The sequence below is a fragment of the Salmo salar genome, chromosome ssa01 (assembly GCF_905237065.1).
Source record: "Salmo salar chromosome ssa01, Ssal_v3.1, whole genome shotgun sequence".
In the NCBI taxonomy this organism is placed as follows: domain Eukaryota; kingdom Metazoa; phylum Chordata; class Actinopteri; order Salmoniformes; family Salmonidae; genus Salmo; species Salmo salar.
In genome coordinates, this window is record NC_059442.1 from 172,051,615 (window position 1) to 172,075,355 (window position 23,741).

Below are 23,741 nucleotides of genomic sequence, written 5' to 3' on the forward strand. Positions count from 1 at the left end.
CGGGGACTTGATCATCAACCTTTGGGTTACAGACTCAACGCTCTAACCACTAGGATACCTGCCGCCCCTGGTGGTTGTATTGTTCATGCAGTGGACATGTAGGTGCAAGTGGGACAATTTTATCCCAATAATGCAACACACTTTGAAAGGATGTGACCAACGATTGTCACCCGAATTGACAAAAGTGATCCACTCGAACGCACCCTCTGGCTCAAGCGTTGTATTACTTCCGGTACTGTTATTTTACTTCCGGTGCGAGTCACCTGACAGTTGTGTGGATGCAGCCAGCGGGTTCAGCATTTGATACACGGGATTGGAAATAATCACAAAACAAACCATAATTCCAGGCCAAAAAATAAAAAAAACGAAGAGATTTTCCGTTAAATCGGTTCTCGGTTTCCCGTCTCTTGCACAATGAGTGCTGGCACCCCTAAATCACTGGCATCATCGGGACAAAAACCCATTCAAGAGATCTGCCATCCGCTCGGAGCCGAGGAGGCTGCTCTCACACCCAGTCCAGATGTCAGGAACATCACCAGCAGCATTGGAGAGAAGGTATGATAAATATATAGATAGATAGATAAATATGTTAACTAGTTGTTTAGATATTTTGGTCCTAACACGGGTTTAGGATAATAACCGACTAACATGGTTATCAAATGTTTTCTGATTTTTTTTTTTCTTCTTCTGAACGCTCATCTGTTTCACCAAACCACAAATATCTTTTCGAATATGACATTTTTTTTTATCAGTTTATCCTGTAGACATGTAATAGATCTGGGGACAGAGCTGTTGGGAGACTGATTTCTACTGATAACTTGAAGCTACAGAGATTCAGTGAATTCTCCATATGGCATCAACTATAGATGCTTGTTGTGACTGTATATGACCTAACAAAACATTGTTTAACTCTATAACATTTTGTAAATTAATCCATGCCGAAGGTTTTCTGATCACAGGATAGATAAAGACGGGGTCTTCAAGCTGGAGATTCCTTCTACCAGTAGTTTGTAAAGAACTCAAGATAACCATATCATACGCAGCCTAATACAAATGAATACCAGGTCCAGATTGGAAGAGCTTTCAGTCTGTTGTTGATACAGAGCAGATGTTGTCGTTTTTAAAACCCATGCTATTTCTACAAAGCAGTGGTATTTAAAACATAAACACACATAAACAAACAGCCCTAGACAGTTGAGCTGGTTTTGTGATACTGTAGGTGGCTTCAGAGTGGGCTGTCCGTGCCAGTCATGAGCAGCTTGACAACGGCGCTGTGTTTTCCTCAGGGACATCTCGTTCTCATGGGCTGTGGCCACAAATGGCACCTGATTCCCAATATAGTGCACTACTTTTGACCAGAGCCCTCAAAAAGTAGTGAACTACATAGGGAACAGGGTGCCGTTTGGCCACATCCTGTGCTCTCTATGGGGGATTGTTTACTGTGTGTATAACTTGTTGTATCATAATGTGTGTAGTGAAAATGGGGCCATGTCCAAGACAAGCTGTAGCCTGCCAGGAGATAGAGGATGTTTACAAATAGCAAGAGAAGTAGATCACTATATGACTTCGCTACTCAGACCTCACAGTGAAATGCTGAATACAACAGGTGTAGTAGACCTCACAGTGAAATGCTGAATACAACATGTGTAGACCTCACAGTGAAATGCTGAATACAACAGGTGTAGTAGACCTTACAGAGAAATGCTGAATACAACAGGTGTAGTAGACCTCACAGTGAAATGCTGAATACAACAGGTGTAGTAGACCTCACAGTGAAATGCTGAATACAACAGGTGTAGTAGACCTCACAGTGAAATGCTGAATACAACAGGTGTAGTAGACCTTACAGTGAAATGCTGAATACAACAGGTGTAGTAGACCTCTCAGTGAAATGCTGAATACAACAGGTGTAGTAGACCTCACAGTGAAATGCTGAATACAACAGGTGTAGTAGATCTCACAGTAAAATGCCGAATACAACAGGTGTAGTAGACCTCACAGTGAAATGCTGAATACAACAGGTGTAGTAGACCTCACAGTGAAATGCTGAATACAACAGGTGTAGTAGACCTCACAGTGAAATGCTGAATACAACAGGTGTAGTAGACCTCACAGTGAAATGCTGAATACAACAGGTGTAGTAGACCTCACAGTGAAATGCTGAATACAACAGGTGTAGTAGACCTCACAGTGAAATGCTGAATACAACAGGTGTAGTAGACCTTACAGTGAAATGCTGAATACAACAGGTGTAGTAGACCTCACAGTGAAATGCTGAATACAACAGGTGTAGGTAGACCTTACAGTGAAATGCTGAATACAACAGGTGTAGTAGACCTCACAGTGAAATGCTGAATACAACAGGTGTAGTAGACCTTACAGTGAAATGCTGAATACAACAGGTGTAGTAGACCTCACAGTGAAACGCTGAATACAACAGGTGTAGTAGACCTCACAGTGAAACGCTGAATACAACAGGTGTAGTAGACCTTACAGTGAAATGCTGAATACAACAGGTGTAGTAGACCTCACAGTGAAATGCTGAATACAACAGGTGTAGTAGACCTCACAGTGAAATGCTGAATACAACAGGTGTAGTAGACCTTACAGTGAAATGCTGAATACAACAGGTGTAGTAGACCTTACAGTGAAATGCTGAATACAACAGGTGTAGTAGACCTTACAGTGAAATGCTGAATACAACAGGTGTAGTAGACCTCACAGTGAAATGCAGAATACAACAGGTGTAGGTAGACCTTACAGTGAAATGCTGAATACAACAGGTGTAGTATACCTCACAGTGAAATGCTGAATACAACAGGTGTAGTAGACCTTACAGTGAAATGCTGAATACAACAGGTGTAGACCTCACAGTGAAATGCTGAATACAACAGATGTAGTAGACCTCACAGTGAAATGCTGAATACAACAGGTGTAGTAGACCTCACAGTGAAATGCTGAATACAACAGGTGTAGTAGACCTCACAGTGAAATGCTGAATACAACAGGTGTAGTAGACCTTACAGTGAAATGCTGAATACAACAGGTGTAGTAGACCTCACAGTGAAATGCTGAATACAACAGGTGTAGTAGACCTTACAGTGAAATGCTGAATACAACAGGTGTAGTAGACCTCACAGTGAAATGCTGAATACAACAGGTGTAGTAGACCTTACAGTGAAATGCTGAATACAACAGGTGTAGTAGACCTCACAGTGAAATGCTGAATACAACAGGTGTAGTAGACCTCACAGTGAAATGCTGAATACAACAGGTGTAGTAGACCTTACAGTGAAATGCTGAATACAGCAGGTGTAGTAGACCTTACAGTGAAATGCTGAATACAACAGGTGTAGTAGACCTCACAGTGAAATGCTGAATACAACAGGTGTAGTAGACCTTACAGTGAAATGCTGAATACAACAGGTGTAGTAGACCTCACAGTGAAATGCTGAATACAACAGGTGTAGTAGAACTCACAGTGAAATGCTGAATACAACAGGTGTAGTAGACCTTACAGTGAAATGCTGAATACAACAGGTGTAGTAGACCTCACAGTGAAATGCTGAATACAACAGGTGTAGTAGACCTTACAGTGAAATGCTGAATACAACAGGTGTAGTAGACCTCACAGTGAAATGCTGAATACAACAGGTGTAGTAGACCTTACAGTGAAATGCCTTATACAACAGGTGTAGTAGACCTCAAAGTGAAATGCTGAATACAACAGGTGTAGTAGACCTTACAGTGAAATGCTGAATACAACAGGTGTAGTAGACCTTACAGTGAAATGCTGAATATAACAGGTGTAGTAGACCTTACAGTGAAATGCTGAATACAACAGGTGTAGTAGACCTCACAGTGAAATGCTGAATACAACAGGTGTAGTAGACCTTACAGTGAAATGCTGAATACAACAGGTGTAGTAGACCTCACAGTGAAATGCTGAATACAACAGGTGTAGTACAACTCACAGTGAAATGCTGAATACAACAGGTGTAGTAGACCTCACAGTGAAATGCTGAATACAACAGGTGTAGTAGACCTCACAGTGAAATGCTGAATACAACAGGTGTAGTAGACCTCACAGTGAAATGCTGAATACAACAGGTGTAGTAGACCTTACAGTGAAATGCTGAATACAACAGGTGTAGTAGACCTCACAGTGAAATGCTGAATACAACAGGTGTAGTACAACTCACAGTGAAATGCTGAATACAACAGGTGTAGTAGACCTTACAGTGAAATGCTGAATACAACAGGTGTAGTAGACCTCACAGTGAAATGCTGAATACAACAGGTGTAGTAGACCTCACAGTGAAATGCTGAATACAACAGGTGTAGGTAGACCTTACAGTGAAATGCTGAATACAACAGGTGTAGTAGACCTCACAGTGAAATGCTGAATACACCAGGTGTAGTAGACCTTACAGTTAAATGCTGAATACACCAGGTGTAGTAGACCTCACAGTGAAATGCTGAATACAACAGGTGTAGTAGACCTTACAGTGAAATGCTGAATACAACAGGTGTAGTAGACCTTACAGTGAAATGCTGAATACAACAGGTGTAGTAGACCTTACAGTGAAATGCTGAACACAACAGGTGTAGTAGACCTCACAGTGAAATGCTGAATACAACAGGTGTAGCAGACCTCACAGTGAAATGCTGAATACAACAGGTGTAGTAGACCTTACAGTGAAATGCTGAATACAACAGGTGTAGTAGACCTCACAGTGAAATGCTGAATACAACAGGTGTAGCAGACCTCACAGTGAAATGCTGAATACAACAGGTGTAGCAGACCTCACAGTGAAATGCTGAATACAACAGGTGTAGTAGACCTCACAGTGAAATGCTGAATACAACAGGTGTAGTAGACCTTACAGTGAAACGCTGAATACAACAGGTGTAGTAGACCTTACAGTGAAATGCTGAATACAACAGGTGTAGTAGACCTTACAGTGAAATGCTGAATACAACAGGTGTAGTAGACCTTACAGTGAAATGCTGAATACAACAGGTGTAGTAGACCTTACAGTGAAATGCTGAATACAACAGGTGTAGTAGACCTTACAGTGAAATGCTGAATACAACAGGTGTAGTAGACCTCACAGTGAAATGCTGAATACAACAGGTGTAGTAGACCTCACAGTGAAATGCTGAATACAACAGGTGTAGTAGACCTCACAGTGAAATGCTGAATACAACAGGTGTAGTAGACCTCACAGTGAAATGCTGAATACAACAGGTGTAGCAGACCTCACAGTGAAATGCTGAATACAACAGGTGTAGTAGACCTCACAGTGAAATGCAGGATACAACAGGTGTAGTAGACCTCATAGTGAAATGCTGAATACTACAGGTGTAGTAGACCTTACAGTGAAATGCTGAATACAACAGGTGTAGTAGACCTCACAGTGAAATGCCGAATACAACAGGTGTAGTAGACCTCACAGTGAAATGCTGAATACAACAGGTGTAGTAGACCTCACAGTGAAATGCTGAATACAACAGGTGTAGTAGACCTCACAGTGAAATGCTGAATACAACAGGTGTAGTAGACCTTACAGTGAAATGCTGAATACAACAGGTGTAGTAGACCTCACAGTGAAATGCTGAATACAACAGGTGTAGTAGACCTTACAGTGAAATGCTGAATACAACAGTTGTAGTAGACCTCACAGTGAAATGCTGAATACAACAGGTGTAGTAGAACTCACAGTGAAATGCTGAATACAACAGGTGTAGTAGACCTTACAGTGAAATGCTGAATACAACAGGTGTAGTAGACCTCACAGTGAAATGCTGAATACAACAGGTGTAGTAGACCTTACAGTGAAATGCTGAATACAACAGGTGTAGTAGACCTCACAGTGAAATGCTGAATACAACAGGTGTAGTAGACCTTACAGTGAAATGCTGAATACAACAGGTGTAGTAGACCTTACAGTGAAATGCTGAATACAACAGGTGTAGCAGACCTCACAGTGAAATGCTGAATACAACAGGTGTAGTAGACCTCACAGTGAAATGCTGAATACAACAGGTGTAGTAGACCTTACAGTGAAATGCTGAATACAACAGGTGTAGTAGACCTCACAGTGAAATGCTGAATACAACAGGTGTAGTAGACCTTACAGTGAAATGCTGAATACAACAGGTGTAGTAGACCTCACAGTGAAATGCAGAATACAACAGGTGTAGGTAGACCTTACAGTGAAATGCTGAATACAACAGGTGTAGTATACCTCACAGTGAAATGCTGAATACAACAGGTGTAGTAGACCTTACAGTGAAATGCTGAATACAACAGGTGTAGACCTCACAGTGAAATGCTGAATACAACAGATGTAGTAGACCTCACAGTGAAATGCTGAATACAACAGGTGTAGTAGACCTCACAGTGAAATGCTGAATACAACAGGTGTAGTAGACCTCACAGTGAAATGCTGAATACAACAGGTGTAGTAGACCTTACAGTGAAATGCTGAATACAACAGGTGTAGTAGACCTCACAGTGAAATGCTGAATACAACAGGTGTAGTAGACCTTACAGTGAAATGCTGAATACAACAGGTGTAGTAGACCTCACAGTGAAATGCTGAATACAACAGGTGTAGTAGACCTTACAGTGAAATGCTGAATACAACAGGTGTAGTAGACCTCACAGTGAAATGCTGAATACAACAGGTGTAGTAGACCTCACAGTGAAATGCTGAATACAACAGGTGTAGTAGACCTTACAGTGAAATGCTGAATACAGCAGGTGTAGTAGACCTTACAGTGAAATGCTGAATACAACAGGTGTAGTAGACCTCACAGTGAAATGCTGAATACAACAGGTGTAGTAGACCTTACAGTGAAATGCTGAATACAACAGGTGTAGTAGACCTCACAGTGAAATGCTGAATACAACAGGTGTAGTAGAACTCACAGTGAAATGCTGAATACAACAGGTGTAGTAGACCTTACAGTGAAATGCTGAATACAACAGGTGTAGTAGACCTCACAGTGAAATGCTGAATACAACAGGTGTAGTAGACCTTACAGTGAAATGCTGAATACAACAGGTGTAGTAGACCTCACAGTGAAATGCTGAATACAACAGGTGTAGTAGACCTTACAGTGAAATGCCTTATACAACAGGTGTAGTAGACCTCAAAGTGAAATGCTGAATACAACAGGTGTAGTAGACCTTACAGTGAAATGCTGAATACAACAGGTGTAGTAGACCTTACAGTGAAATGCTGAATATAACAGGTGTAGTAGACCTTACAGTGAAATGCTGAATACAACAGGTGTAGTAGACCTCACAGTGAAATGCTGAATACAACAGGTGTAGTAGACCTTACAGTGAAATGCTGAATACAACAGGTGTAGTAGACCTCACAGTGAAATGCTGAATACAACAGGTGTAGTACAACTCACAGTGAAATGCTGAATACAACAGGTGTAGTAGACCTCACAGTGAAATGCTGAATACAACAGGTGTAGTAGACCTCACAGTGAAATGCTGAATACAACAGGTGTAGTAGACCTCACAGTGAAATGCTGAATACAACAGGTGTAGTAGACCTTACAGTGAAATGCTGAATACAACAGGTGTAGTAGACCTCACAGTGAAATGCTGAATACAACAGGTGTAGTACAACTCACAGTGAAATGCTGAATACAACAGGTGTAGTAGACCTTACAGTGAAATGCTGAATACAACAGGTGTAGTAGACCTCACAGTGAAATGCTGAATACAACAGGTGTAGTAGACCTCACAGTGAAATGCTGAATACAACAGGTGTAGGTAGACCTTACAGTGAAATGCTGAATACAACAGGTGTAGTAGACCTCACAGTGAAATGCTGAATACACCAGGTGTAGTAGACCTTACAGTGAAATGCTGAATACACCAGGTGTAGTAGACCTCACAGTGAAATGCTGAATACAACAGGTGTAGTAGACCTTACAGTGAAATGCTGAATACAACAGGTGTAGTAGACCTTACAGTGAAATGCTGAATACAACAGGTGTAGTAGACCTTACAGTGAAATGCTGAACACAACAGGTGTAGTAGACCTCACAGTGAAATGCTGAATACAACAGGTGTAGCAGACCTCACAGTGAAATGCTGAATACAACAGGTGTAGTAGACCTTACAGTGAAATGCTGAATACAACAGGTGTAGTAGACCTCACAGTGAAATGCTGAATACAACAGGTGTAGCAGACCTCACAGTGAAATGCTGAATACAACAGGTGTAGCAGACCTCACAGTGAAATGCTGAATACAACAGGTGTAGTAGACCTCACAGTGAAATGCTGAATACAACAGGTGTAGTAGACCTTACAGTGAAATGCTGAATACAACAGGTGTAGTAGACCTCACAGTGAAATGCTGAATACAACAGGTGTAGTAGACCTCACAGTGAAATGCTGAATACAACAGGTGTAGTAGACCTTACAGTGAAATGCTGAATACAACAGGTGTAGTAGACCTCACAGTGAAATGCTGATTACAACAGGTGTAGTAGACCTCACAGTGAAATGCTGAATACAACAGGTGTAGTAGACCTTACAGTGAAATGCTGAATACAACAGTTGTAGTAGACCTCACAGTGAAATGCTGAATACAACAGGTGTAGTAGAACTCACAGTGAAATGCTGAATACAACAGGTGTAGTAGACCTTACAGTGAAATGCTGAATACAACAGGTGTAGTAGACCTCACAGTGAAATGCTGAATACAACAGGTGTAGTAGACCTTACAGTGAAATGCTGAATACAACAGGTGTAGTAGACCTCACAGTGAAATGCTGAATACAACAGGTGTAGTAGACCTTACAGTGAAATGCTGAATACAACAGGTGTAGTAGACCTTACAGTGAAATGCTGAATACAACAGGTGTAGACCTCACAGTGAAATGCTAAATACAACAGGTGTAGTATACCTCACAGTGAAATGCTGAATACAACAGGTGTAGTAGACCTCACAGTGAAATGCTGAATACAACAGGTGTAGCAGACCTCACAGTGAAATGCTGAATACAACAGGTGTAGTAGACCTCACAGTGAAATGCTGAATACAACAGGTGTAGTAGACCTTACAGTGAAATGCTGAATACAACAGGTGTAGTAGACCTTACAGTGAAATGCTGAATACAACAGGTGTAGACCTCACAGTGAAATGCTGAATACAACAGGTGTAGTAGACCTTACAGTGAAATGCTGAATACAACAGGTGTAGTAGACCTCACAGTGAAATGCTGAATACAACAGGTGTAGTAGACCTTACAGTGAAATGCTGAATACAACAGGTGTAGTAGACCTCACAGTGAAATGCTGAATACAACAGGTGTAGTAGACCTCACAGTGAAATGCTGAATACAACAGGTGTAGTAGACCTTACAGTGAAATGCTGAATACAGCAGGTGTAGTAGACCTTACAGTGAAATGCTGAATACAACAGGTGTAGTAGACCTCACAGTGAAATGCTGAATACAACAGCTGTAGTAGACCTTACAGTGAAATGCTGAATACAACAGGTGTAGTAGACCTCACAGTGAAATGCTGAATACAACAGGTGTAGTAGAACTCACAGTGAAATGCTGAATACAACAGGTGTAGTAGACCTTACAGTGAAATGCTGAATACAACAGGTGTAGTAGACCTCACAGTGAAATGCTGAATACAACAGGTGTAGTAGACCTTACAGTGAAATGCTGAATACAACAGGTGTAGTAGACCTCACAGTGAAATGCTGAATACAACAGGTGTAGTAGACCTTACAGTGAAATGCCTTATACAACAGGTGTAGTAGACCTCAAAGTGAAATGCTGAATACAACAGGTGTAGTAGACCTTACAGTGAAATGCTGAATACAACAGGTGTAGTAGACCTTACAGTGAAATGCTGAATATAACAGGTGTAGTAGACCTCACAGTGAAATGCTGAATACAACAGGTGTAGTAGACCTCACAGTGAAATGCTGAATACAACAGGTGTAGGTAGACCTTACAGTGAAATGCTGAATACAACAGGTGTAGTAGACCTCACAGTGAAATGCTGAATACACCAGGTGTAGTAGACCTTACAGTGAAATGCTGAATACACCAGGTGTAGTAGACCTCACAGTGAAATGCTGAATACAACAGGTGTAGCAGACCTCACAGTGAAATGCTGAATACAACAGGTGTAGCAGACCTCACAGTGAAATGCTGAATACAACAGGTGTAGTAGACCTCACAGTGAAATGCTGAATACAACAGGTGTAGTAGACCTTACAGTGAAATGCTGAATACAACAGGTGTAGCAGACCTTACAGTGAAATGCTGAATACAACAGGTGTAGTAGACCTCACCGTGAAATGCTGAATACAACAGGTGTAGTAGACCTCACCGTGAAATGCTGAATACAACAGGTGTAGTAGACCTCACAGTGAAATGCTGAATACAACAGGTGTAGTAGACCTCACAGTGAAATGCTGAATACAACAGGTGTAGTAGACCTCACAGTGAAATGCTGAATACAACAGGTGTAGTAGACCTCACAGTGAAATAATGAATACAACAGGTGTAGTAGACCTTACAGTGAAATGCTGAATACAACAGGTGTAGGTAGACCTCACAGTGAAATGCTGAATACAACAGGTGTAGTAGACCTCACAGTGAAATGCTGAATACAACAGGTGTAGTAGACCTTACAGTGAAATGCTGAATACTACAGGTGTATTACAACTCACAGTGAAATGCTGAATACAACAGGTGTAGACCTCACAGTGAAATGCTGAATACAACAGGTGTAGACCTTACAGTGAAATGCTGAATACAACAGGTGTAGTAGACCTCACAGTGAAATGCTGAATACAACAGGTGTAGTAGACCTCACAGTGAAATGCTGAATACAACAGGTGTAGTAGACCTCACAGTGAAATGCTGAATACAACAGGTGTAGTAGACCTTACAGTGAAATGCTGAATACAACAGGTGTAGTAGACCTCACAGTGAAATGCTGAATACAACAGGTGTAGTAGACCTCACAGTGAAATGCTGAATACAACAGGTGTAGTAGACCTTACAGTGAAATGCTGAATACAACAGGTGTAGTAGACCTCACAGTGAAATGCTGAATACAACAGGTGTAGTAGACCTTACAGTGAAATGCTGAATACAACAGGTGTAGTAGACCTCACAGTGAAATGCTGAATACAACAGGTGTAGTAGACCTCACAGTGAAATGCTGAATACAACAGGTGTAGTAGACCTTACAGTGAAATGCTGAATACAACAGGTGTAGACCTCACATTGAAATGCTGAATACAACAGGTGTATTAGACCTCACAGTGAAATGCTGAATACAACAGGTGTAGTAGACCTCACAGTGAAATGCTGAATACAACAGGTGTAGTAGACCTCACAGTGAAATGCTGAATACAACAGGTGTAGTAGACCTCACAGTGAAATGCTGAATACAACAGGTGTAGTAGACCTTACAGTGAAATGCTGAATACAACAGGTGTAGTAGACCTCACAGTGAAATGCTGAATACAACAGGTGTAGCAGACCTCACAGTGAAATGCTGAATACAACAGGTGTAGTAGACCTTACAGTGAAATGCTGAATACAACAGGTGTAGACCTCACATTGAAATGCTGAATACAACAGGTGTATTAGACCTCACAGTGAAATGCTGAATACAACAGGTGTAGTAGACCTCACAGTGAAATGCTGAATACAACAGGTGTAGTAGACCTCACAGTGAAATGCTGAATACAACAGGTGTAGTAGACCTCACAGTGAAATGCTGAATACAACAGGTGTAGTAGACCTCACAGTGAAATGCTGAATACAACAGGTGTAGCAGACCTCACAGTGAAATGCTGAATACAACAGGTGTAGTAGACCTCACAGTGAAATGCTGAATACAACAGGTGTAGTAGACCTCACAGTGAAATGCTGAATACAACAGGTGTAGCAGACCTCACAGTGAAATGCTGAATACAACAGGTGTAGTAGACCTCACAGTGAAATGCTGAATACAACAGGTGTAGTAGACCTCACAGTGAAATGCTGAATACAACAGGTGTAGTAGACCTTACAGTGAAATGCTGAATACAACAGGTGTAGTAGACCTCACAGTGAAATGCTGAATACAACAGGTGTAGTAGACCTCACAGTGAAATGCTGAATACAACAGGTGTAGTAGACCTCACAGTGAAATGCTGAATACAACAGGTGTAGTAGACCTCACAGTGAAATGCTGAATACAACAGGTGTAGTAGACCTTACAGTGAAATGCTGAATACAACAGGTGTAGTAGACCTTACAGTGAAATGCTGAATACAACAGGTGTAGTAGACCTCACAGTGAAATGCTGAATACAACAGGTGTAGTAGACCTTACAGTGAAATGCTGAATACAACAGGTGTAGTAGACCTTACAGTGAAATGCTGAATACAACAGGTGTAGTAGACCTCACAGTGAAATGCTGAATACAACAGGTGTAGTAGACCTTACGGTGAAATGCTGAATACAACAGGTGTAGTAGACATTACAGTGAAATGCTGAATACAACAGGTGTAGTAGACCTTAATAATAGCTAGATTATATACAGGGTATTACGGTACAGAGTCAATGTGGAGGCTATATATAGGGTATTACGGTACAGAGTCAATGTGGAGGCTATATACAGGGGGTACCGGTACAGAGTCAATGTGGAGGCTATATACAGGGGGTACCGGTACAGAGTCAATGTGGAGGCTATATACAGGGTGTACCGGTACAGAGTCAATGTGGAGGCTATATACAGGGTATTACGGTACAGAGTCAATGTGGAGGCTATATACAGGGTGGTACCGGTACATAGTCAATGTGGAGGCTATATACAGGGTGTTACGGTACAGAGTCAATGTGGAGGCTATATACAGGGGGTACCGGTACAGAGTCAATGTGGAGGCTATATACAGGGGGTACCGGTACAGAGTCAATGTGGAGGCTATATACAGGGGGTACCGGTACAGAGTCAATGTGGAGGCTATATACAGGGGGTACCGGTACAGAGTCAATGTGGAGGCTATATACAGGGGGTACCGGTACAGAGTCAATGTGGAGGCTATATACAGGGGGTACCGGTACAGAGTCAATGTGGAGGCTATATACAGGGGGTACCGGTACAGAGTCAATGTGGAGGCTATATACAGGGTATTACGGTACAGAGTCAATGTGTGGGGGCACTGGTTAGTCGAGGTAATTGAGGTAACATGTAGGTAGAGTTAAAGTGACTGTATAGATAATAAACAGAGTAGCAGCAGTGTAAAAGAGGGGTCTGGGTAGCCCTTTGATTAGCTGTTCAGGAGTCTTATGGCTTGGAGGTAGAAGCTGAGACTTATCCTATACGAGAAAGCATTTTCAAAAGAGCTTGTCCCTTTGAGCGTGTTTTTTATTCCAGGCATAGGCCTTAATCCGTGTCCGGCAAACCTACCCATAATCTTGGTTGAAGCATTCCTGGCGTTCCACAGTGCAATGCATTCCTAATGCTCCCTCCTAGGTCTAGAGGAATTAGGCTGTTCATAAACCATCTCTCCATAAATCACTGGACTGAACATAAAGAAAGCCTTTCAAGAACGTGTTCATTTGTTATCGTAGTTTACCATCGGCTCTGTTTTGACCAAGGCCCGTAGGGCTCTGTTTTGACCAAGGCCCGTAGGGCTCTGTTTTGACCAAGGCCCGTAGGGCTCTGTTTTGACCAAGGCCCGTAGTAGGGCTCTGTTTTGACCAAGGCCCGTAGGGCTCTGTTTTGACCAAGGCCCGTAGGGCTCTGTTTTGACCAAGGCCCGTAGTAGGGCTCTGTTTTGACCAAGGCCCGTAGTAGGGCTCTGTTTTGACCAAGGCCCGTAGTAGGGCTCTGTTTTGACCAAGGCCCGTAGTAGGGCTCTGTTTTGACCAAGGCCCGTAGTAGGGCTCTGTTTTGACCAAGGCCCGTAGTAGGGCTCTGTTTTGACCAAGGCCCGTAGTAGGGCTCTGTTTTGACCAAGGCCCGTAGTAGGGCTCTGTTTTGACCAAGGCCCGTAGTAGGGCTCTGTTTTGACCAAGGCCCGTAGTAGGGCTCTGTTTTGACCAAGGCCCGTAGTAGGGCTCTGTTTTGACCAAGGCCCGTAGTAGGGCTCTGTTTTGACCAAGGCCCGTAGTAGGGCTCTGTTTTGACCAAGGCCCGTAGTAGGGCTCTGTTTTGACCAAGGCCCGTAGTAGGGCTCTGTTTTGACCAAGGCCCGTAGTAGGGCTCTGTTTTGACCAAGGCCCGTAGTAGAGCTCTGTTTTTAATCTTGAGGAAATGAAGGATACTGAGTATATTGAAAAGCAGGTGCTTCCACACAGGTGTGGTTCTTGAGTTAATTAAGCAATTAACATCCTATCATGTTAATGATGGTGTTTCTGCACATTAGGGCTGTCCCCCTACAAAAAAATGTTGGTCGACCAAGAGTCGTCTATTCTTTCCACCAATTGGACTACATTTTAAAAAGTGTCTTTTTCCATATATTGACACATCCTATGTGTTTAAAAAAAATCAGCCATATGCACTGAGCTTGTCTGATGCTTTAAGCACAGTGTTTGATTCAATCATTAAGACACAAATAACTAGAGGGAGCACAGCTGCCTTTTCAACTTAAACAAGTTGTCTATTACCTCCAATTCACTCTGTAGAATAAAAACAAGTCCATATAGTCCTCCATCACCTCGTTCTCTCTACAGCTCCTCCAGTATGTCCTCCATCACCTCGTTCTCTCTACGGCTCCTCCACCAGTCTGTCCTCCATCACCTCGTTCTCTCTACAGCTCCTCCACCAGTCTGTCCTCCATCACCTCGTTCTCTCTACAGCTCCTCCACCAGTCTGTCCTCCATCACCTCGTTCTCTCTACAGCTCCTCCACCAGTCTGTCCTCCATCACCTCGTTCTCTCTACAGCTCCTCCAGTATGTCCTCCATCACCTCGTTCTCTCTACAGCTCCTCCACCAGTCTGTCCTCCATCACCTCGTTCTCTCTACAGCTCCTCCACCAGTCTGTCCTCCATCACCTCGTTCTCTCTACAGCTCCTCCACCAGTCTGTCCTCCATCACCTCGTTCTCTCTACAGCTCCTCCACCAGTCTGTCCTCCATCACCTCGTTCTCTCTACAGCTCCTCCACCAGTCTGTCCTCCATCACCTCGTTCTCTCTACAGCTCCTCCACCAGTCTGTCCTCCATCACCTCGTTCTCTCTACAGCTCCTCCACCAGTCTGTCCTCCATCACCTCGTTCTCTCTACGGCTCCACCACCAGTCTGTCCTCCATCACCTCGTTCTCTCTACAGCTCCTCCACCAGTCTGTCCTCCATCACCTCGTTCTCTCTACAGCTCCTCCACCAGTCTGTCCTCCATCACCTCGTTCTCTCTACAGCTCCTCCTCCAGTCTGTCCTCCATCACCTCGTTCTCTCTACAGCTCCTCCACCAGTCTGTCCTCCATCACCTCGTTCTCTCTACAGCTCCTCCACCAGTCTGTCCTCCATCACCTCGTTCTCTCTACAGCTCCTCCACCAGTCTGTCCTCCATCACCTCGTTCTCTCTACAGCTCCTCCACCAGTCTGTCCTCCATCACCTCGTTCTCTCTACAGCTCCTCCACCAGTCTGTCCTCCATCACCTCGTTCTCTCTACAGCTCCTCCACCAGTCTGTCCTCCATCACCTCGTTCTCTCTACAGCTCCTCCACCAGTCTGTCCTCCATCACCTCGTTCTCTCTACAGCTCCTCCACCAGTCTGTCCTCCATCACCTCGTTCTCTCTACAGCTCCTCCACCAGTCTGTCCTCCATCACCTCGTTCTCTCTACAGCTCCTCCACCAGTCTGTCCTCCATCACCTCGTTCTCTCTACAGCTCCTCCACCAGTCTGTCCTCCATCACCTCGTTCTCTCTACAGCTCCTCCACCAGTCTGTCCTCCATCACCTCGTTCTCTCTACAGCTCCTCCACCAGTCTGTCCTCCATCACCTCGTTCTCTCTACAGCTCCTCCACCAGTCTGTCCTCCATCACCTCGTTCTCTCTACAGCTCCTCCACCAGTCTGTCCTCCATCACCTCGTTCTCTCTACAGCTCCTCCACCAGTCTGTCCTCCATCACCTCGTTCTCTCTACGGCTCCACCACCAGTCTGTCCTCCATCACCTCGTTCTCTCTACAGCTCCTCCACCAGTCTGTCCTCCATCACCTCGTTCTCTCTACAGCTCCTCCACCAGTCTGTCCTCCATCACCTCGTTCTCTCTACAGCTCCTCCACCAGTCTGTCCTCCATCACCTCGTTCTCTCTACAGCTCCTCCTCCAGTCTGTCCTCCATCACCTCGTTCTCTCTACAGCTCCTCCACCAGTCTGTCCTCCATCACCTCGTTCTCTCTACAGCTCCTCCACCAGTCTGTCCTCCATCAACTCGTTCTCTCTACAGCTCCTCCACCAGTCTGTCCTCCATCACCTCGTTCTCTCTACAGCTCCTCCACCAGTCTGTCCTCCATCACCTCGTTCTCTCTACAGCTCCTCCACCAGTCTGTCCTCCATCACCTCGTTCTCTCTACAGCTCCTCCACCAGTCTGTCCTCCATCACCTCGTTCTCTCTACGGCTCCTCCACCAGTCTGTCCTCCATCACCTCGTTCTCTCTACAGCTCCTCCACCAGTCTGTCCTCCATCACCTCGTTCTCTCTACAGCTCCTCCACCAGTCTGTCCTCCATCACCTCGTTCTCTCTACAGCTCCTCCACCAGTCTGTCCTCCATCACCTCGTTCTCTCTACAGCTCCTCCACCAGTCTGTCCTCCATCACCTCGTTCTCTCTACAGCTCCTCCACCAGTCTGTCCTCCATCACCTCGTTCTCTCTACAGCTCCTCCACCAGTCTGTCCTCCATCACCTCGTTCTCTCTACAGCTCCTCCACCAGTCTGTCCTCCATCACCTCGTTCTCTCTACAGCTCCTCCACCAGTCTGTCCTCCATCACCTCGTTCTCTCTACAGCTCCTCCAACAGTCTGTCCTCCATCACCTCGTTCTCTCTACAGCTCCTCCAACAGTCTGTCCTCCATCACCTCGTTCTCTCTACAGCTCCTCCAACAGTCTGTCCTCCATCACCTCGTTCTCTCTACAGCTCCTCCACCAGTCTGTCCTCCATCACCTCGTTCTCTCTACAGCTCCTCCACCAGTCTGTCCTCCATCACCTCGTTCTCTCTACAGCTCCTCCACCAGTCTGTCCTCCATCACCTCGTTCTCTCTACAGCTCCTCCACCAGTCTGTCCTCCATCACCTCGTTCTCTCTACGGCTCCACCAGTCTGTCCTCCCTCACCTCGTTCTCTCTACAGCTCCTCCACCAGTCTGTCCTCCATCACCTCGTTCTCTCTACAGCTCCTCCACCAGTCTGTCCTCCATCACCTCGTTCTCTCTACAGCTCCTCCACCAGTCTGTCCTCCATCACCTCGTTCTCTCTACAGCTCCTCCACCAGTCTGTCCTCCATCACCTCGTTCTCTCTACAGCTCCTCCACCAGTCTGTCCTCCATCACCTCGTTCTCTCTACAGCTCCTCCACCAGTCTGTCCTCCATCACCTCGTTCTCTCTACAGCTCCTCCACCAGTCTGTCCTCCATCACCTCGTTCTCTCTACAGCTCCTCCACCAGTCTGTCCTCCATCACCTCGTTCTCTCTACAGCTCCTCCACCAGTCTGTCCTCCATCACCTCGTTCTCTCTACAGCTCCTCCACCAGTCTGTCCTCCATCACCTCGTTCTCTCTACAGCTCCTCCACCAGTCTGTCCTCCATCACCTCGTTCTCTCTACAGCTCCTCCACCAGTCTGTCCTCCATCACCTCGTTCTCTCTACAGCTCCTCCACCAGTCTGTCCTCCATCACCTCGTTCTCTCTACAGCTCCTCCACCAGTCTGTCCTCCATCACCTCGTTCTCTCTACAGCTCCTCCACCAGTCTGTCCTCCATCACCTCGTTCTCTCTACAGCTCCTCCACCAGTCTGTCCTCCATCACCTCGTTCTCTCTACAGCTCCTCCACCAGTCTGTCCTCCATCACCTCGTTCTCTCTACAGCTCCTCCACCAGTCTGTCCTCCATCACCTCGTTCTCTCTACAGCTCCTCCACCAGTCTGTCCTCCATCACCTCGTTCTCTCTACAGCTCCTCCACCAGTCTGTCCTCCATCACCTCGTTCTCTCTACAGCTCCTCCACCAGTCTGTCCTCCATCACCTCGTTCTCTCTACAGCTCCTCCACCAGTCTGTCCTCCATCACCTCGTTCTCTCTACAGCTCCTCCACCAGTCTGTCCTCCATCACCTCGTTCTCTCTACAGCTCCTCCACCAGTCTGTCCTCCATCACCTCGTTCTCTCTACAGCTCCTCCACCAGTCTGTCCTCCATCACCTCGTTCTCTCTACAGCTCCTCCACCAGTCTGTCCTCCATCACCTCGTTCTCTCTACAGCTCCTCCACCAGTCTGTCCTCCATCACCTCGTTCTCTCTACAGCTCCTCCACCAGTCTGTCCTCCATCACCTCGTTCTCTCTACAGCTCCTCCACCAGTCTGTCCTCCATCACCTCGTTCTCTCTACAGCTCCTCCACCAGTCTGTCCTCCATCACCTCGTTCTCTCTACAGCTCCTCCACCAGTCTGTCCTCCATCACCTCGTTCTCTCTACAGCTCCTCCACCAGTCTGTCCTCCATCACCTCGTTCTCTCTACAGCTCCTCCACCAGTCTGTCCTCCATCACCTCGTTCTCTCTACAGCTCCTCCACCAGTCTGTCCTCCATCACCTCGTTCTCTCTACAGCTCCTCCACCAGTCTGTCCTCCATCACCTCGTTCTCTCTACAGCTCCTCCACCAGTCTGTCCTCCATCACCTCGTTCTCTCTACAGCTCCTCCACCAGTCTGTCCTCCATCACCTCGTTCTCTCTACAGCTCCTCCACCAGTCTGTCCTCCATCACCTCGTTCTCTCTACAGCTCCTCCACCAGTCTGTCCTCCATCACCTCGTTCTCTCTACAGCTCCTCCACCAGTCTGTCCTCCATCACCTCGTTCTCTCTACAGCTCCTCCACCAGTCTGTCCTCCATCACCTCGTTCTCTCTACAGCTCCTCCACCAGTCTGTCCTCCATCACCTCGTTCTCTCTACAGCTCCTCCACCAGTCTGTCCTCCATCACCTCGTTCTCTCTACAGCTCCTCCACCAGTCTGTCCTCCATCACCTCGTTCTCTCTACAGCTCCTCCACCAGTCTGTCCTCCATCACCTCGTTCTCTCTACAGCTCCTCCACCAGTCTGTCCTCCATCACCTCGTTCTCTCTACAGCTCCTCCACCAGTCTGTCCTCCATCACCTCGTTCTCTCTACAGCTCCTCCACCAGTCTGTCCTCCATCACCTCGTTCTCTCTACAGCTCCTCCACCAGTCTGTCCTCCATCACCTCGTTCTCTCTACAGCTCCTCCACCAGTCTGTCCTCCATCACCTCGTTCTCTCTACAGCTCCTCCACCAGTCTGTCCTCCATCACCTCGTTCTCTCTACAGCTCCTCCACCAGTCTGTCCTCCATCACCTCGTTCTCTCTACAGCTCCTCCACCAGTCTGTCCTCCATCACCTCGTTCTCTCTACAGCTCCTCCACCAGTCTGTCCTCCATCACCTCGTTCTCTCTACAGCTCCTCCACCAGTCTGTCCTCCATCACCTCGTTCTCTCTACAGCTCCTCCACCAGTCTGTCCTCCATCACCTCGTTCTCTCTACAGCTCCTCCACCAGTCTGTCCTCCATCACCTCGTTCTCTCTACAGCTCCTCCACCAGTCTGTCCTCCATCACCTCGTTCTCTCTACAGCTCCTCCACCAGTCTGTCCTCCATCACCTCGTTCTCTCTACAGCTCCTCCACCAGTCTGTCCTCCATCACCTCGTTCTCTCTACAGCTCCTCCACCAGTCTGTCCTCCATCACCTCGTTCTCTCTACAGCTCCTCCACCAGTCTGTCCTCCATCACCTCGTTCTCTCTACAGCTCCTCCACCAGTCTGTCCTCCATCACCTCGTTCTCTCTACAGCTCCTCCACCAGTCTGTCCTCCATCACCTCGTTCTCTCTACAGCTCCTCCACCAGTCTGTCCTCCATCACCTCGTTCTCTCTACAGCTCCTCCACCAGTCTGTCCTCCATCACCTCGTTCTCTCTACAGCTCCTCCACCAGTCTGTCCTCCATCACCTCGTTCTCTCTACAGCTCCTCCACCAGTCTGTCCTCCATCACCTCGTTCTCTCTACAGCTCCTCCACCAGTCTGTCCTCCATCACCTCGTTCTCTCTACAGCTCCTCCACCAGTCTGTCCTCCATCACCTCGTTCTCTCTACAGCTCCTCCACCAGTCTGTCCTCCATCACCTCGTTCTCTCTACAGCTCCTCCACCAGTCTGTCCTCCATCACCTCGTTCTCTCTACAGCTCCTCCACCAGTCTGTCCTCCATCACCTCGTTCTCTCTACAGCTCCTCCACCAGTCTGTCCTCCATCACCTCGTTCTCTCTACAGCTCCTCCACCAGTCTGTCCTCCATCACCTCGTTCTCTCTACAGCTCCTCCACCAGTCTGTCCTCCATCACCTCGTTCTCTCTACAGCTCCTCCACCAGTCTGTCCTCCATCACCTCGTTCTCTCTACAGCTCCTCCACCAGTCTGTCCTCCATCACCTCGTTCTCTCTACAGCTCCTCCACCAGTCTGTCCTCCATCACCTCGTTCTCTCTACAGCTCCTCCACCAGTCTGTCCTCCATCACCTCGTTCTCTCTACAGCTCCTCCACCAGTCTGTCCTCCATCACCTCGTTCTCTCTACAGCTCCTCCACCAGTCTGTCCTCCATCACCTCGTTCTCTCTACAGCTCCTCCACCAGTCTGTCCTCCATCACCTCGTTCTCTCTACAGCTCCTCCACCAGTCTGTCCTCCATCACCTCGTTCTCTCTACAGCTCCTCCACCAGTCTGTCCTCCATCACCTCGTTCTCTCTACAGCTCCTCCACCAGTCTGTCCTCCATCACCTCGTTCTCTCTACAGCTCCTCCACCAGTCTGTCCTCCATCACCTCGTTCTCTCTACAGCTCCTCCACCAGTCTGTCCTCCATCACCTCGTTCTCTCTACGGCTCCTCCACCAGTCTGTCCTCCATCACCTCGTTCTCTCTACAGCTCCTCCACCAGTCTGTCCTCCATCACCTCGTTCTCTCTACAGCTCCTCCACCAGTCTGTCCTCCATCACCTCGTTCTCTCTACAGCTCCTCCACCAGTCTGTCCTCCATCACCTCGTTCTCTCTACAGCTCCTCCACCAGTCTGTCCTCCATCACCTCGTTCTCTCTACAGCTCCTCCACCAGTCTGTCCTCCATCACCTCGTTCTCTCTACAGCTCCTCCACCAGTCTGTCCTCCATCACCTCGTTCTCTCTACGGCTCCTCCACCAGTCTGTCCTCCATCACCTCGTTCTCTCTACAGCTCCTCCACCAGTCTGTCCTCCATCACCTCGTTCTCTCTACAGCTCCTCCACCAGTCTGTCCTCCATCACCTCGTTCTCTCTACAGCTCCTCCACCAGTCTGTCCTCCATCACCTCGTTCTCTCTACGGCTCCACCAGTCTGTCCTCCATCACCTCGTTCTCTCTACGGCTCCACCAGTCTGTCCTCCATCACCTCGTTCTCTCTACAGCTCCTCCACCAGTCTGTCCTCCATCACCTCGTTCTCTCTACAGCTCCTCCACCAGTCTGTCCTCCATCACCTCGTTCTCTCTACAGCCTCCACCAGTCTGTCCTCCATCACCTCGTTCTCTCTACAGCTCTCCACCAGTCTGTCCTCCATCACCTCGTTCTCTCTACGGCTCCACCAGTCTGTCCTCCATCACCTCGTTCTCTCTACGGCTCCACCAGTCTGTCCTCCATCACCTCGTTCTCTCTACAGCTCCTCCACCAGTCTGTCCTCCATCACCTCGTTCTCTCTACAGCTCCACCAGTCTGTCCTCCATCACCTCGTTCTCTCTACAGCTCTCCACCAGTCTGTCCTCCATCACCTCGTTCTCTCTACGGCTCCTCCACCAGTCTGTCCTCCATCACCTCGTTCTCTCTACAGCTCCTCCACCAGTCTGTCCTCCATCACCTCGTTCTCTCTACGGCTCCACCAGTCTGTCCTCCGTCACCTCGTTCTCTCTACGGCTCCACCAGTCTGTCCTCCGTCACCTCGTTCTCTCTACGGCTCCACCAGTCTGTCCTCCGTCACCTCGTTCTCTCTACGGTCCTCCACCAGTCTGTCCTCCATCACCTCGTTCTCTCTACAGCTCCTCCACCAGTCTGTCCTCCATCACCTCGTTCTCTCTACAGCTCCTCCACCAGTCTGTCCTCCATCACCTCGTTCTCTCTACGGCTCCACCAGTCTGTCCTCCATCACCTCGTTCTCTCTACGGCTCCACCAGTCTGTCCTCCATCACCTCGTTCCCTCTACGGCTCCACCAGTCTGTCCTCCATCACCTCGTTCTCTCTACGGCTCCACCAGTCTGTCCTCCATCACCTCGTTCTCTCTACGGCTCCACCAGTCTGTCCTCCATCACCTCGTTCTCTCTACAGCTCCTCCACCAGTCTGTCCTCCATCACCTCGTTCTCTCTACAGCTCCACCAGTCTGTCCTCCATCACCTCGTTCTCTCTACGGCTCCACCAGTCTGTCCTCCATCACCTCGTTCTCTCTACGGCTCCACCAGTCTGTCCTCCATCACCTCGTTCTCTCTACGGCTCCACCAGTCTGTCCTCCGTCACCTCGTTCTCTCTACGGCTCCACCAGTCTGTCCTCCGTCACCTCGTTCTCTCTACGGCTCCACCAGTCTGTCCTCCGTCACCTCGTTCTCTCTACGGCTCCACCAGTCTGTCCTCCGTCACCTCGTTCTCTCTACGGCTCCACCAGTCTGTCCTCCGTCACCTCGTTCTCTCTACGGCTCCACCAGTCTGTCCTCCATCACCTCGTTCTCTCTACGGCTCCACCAGTCTGTCCTCCATCACCTCGTTCTCTCTACGGCTCCACCAGTCTGTCCTCCATCACCTCGTTCTCTCTACGGCTCCACCAGTCTGTCCTCCATCACCTCGTTCTCTCTACGGCTCCACCAGTCTGTCCTCCGTCACCTCGGTTCAAACGATGCATGTTGTTGCTTTCCTCAAAGCCATCATTGTTTTGGTCTCAAATGCTGAGTACTCATTGGCTATTGGCAGCAGTCCTTGCCCAATCATGTTGTAGCACTGCTCATATTGCAAGATCCATGACCACCATTTCTTTCATGTCAAGCAATCTCAGTCTCTGACAGAGAGGAACCAGGCTATGAGGGGTGGCCAGTCCTCTTCTGGCTGTCCAGACACTTGTCAAATCTATGCCAAGGTACATTGATGCTGTTCTGGCGGTTCGTGGTGGCCCAACGCCCTATTAAGACACTTTATTTTTGTTGTTTCCTTTAATTTGTCAGTTACCTGTAGACGGGAATGTGTGATTTAACATGGAGCCAATTGGCGTTTTAACCTCTGAGCCCGAGAGGACTCCGAGATGGAGGCTAGAGAGCTGAATGACTCTGTCCTGCTAGGCCTAACTAGCAAGCTGTATGAAATGTTCTACTGACAGGGCAGTGTACCTCCTGGGGGTTTGCTTATATTGTCAGTCTTTAACATCAGTGTTTAACTTTGGCTAACACTGTTATTGTCTGTTTAGGAAAGAGCACTTTATGAAACA

The 23,741-nt window shown here is 47.2% G+C and overlaps 1 protein-coding gene across 2 annotated transcripts in view; it reads left to right on the forward strand.

Moving 5' to 3' along the window:
- Positions 1 to 258: 258 nt before the first annotated feature.
- LOC106591923 (sorting nexin-30) overlaps positions 259 to 23,741 on the forward strand; it is a 63,608-nt gene continuing 40,125 nt past the window's right edge. For both annotated transcript variants that reach the window (XM_045694194.1, XM_045694197.1), the window contains exon 1: positions 259 to 555. In XM_045694194.1, the coding sequence (XP_045550150.1) occupies positions 415 to 555 (141 nt within the window). In that variant the 5' untranslated portion in view covers positions 259 to 414. The remainder of the gene's footprint in view (positions 556 to 23,741) is intronic.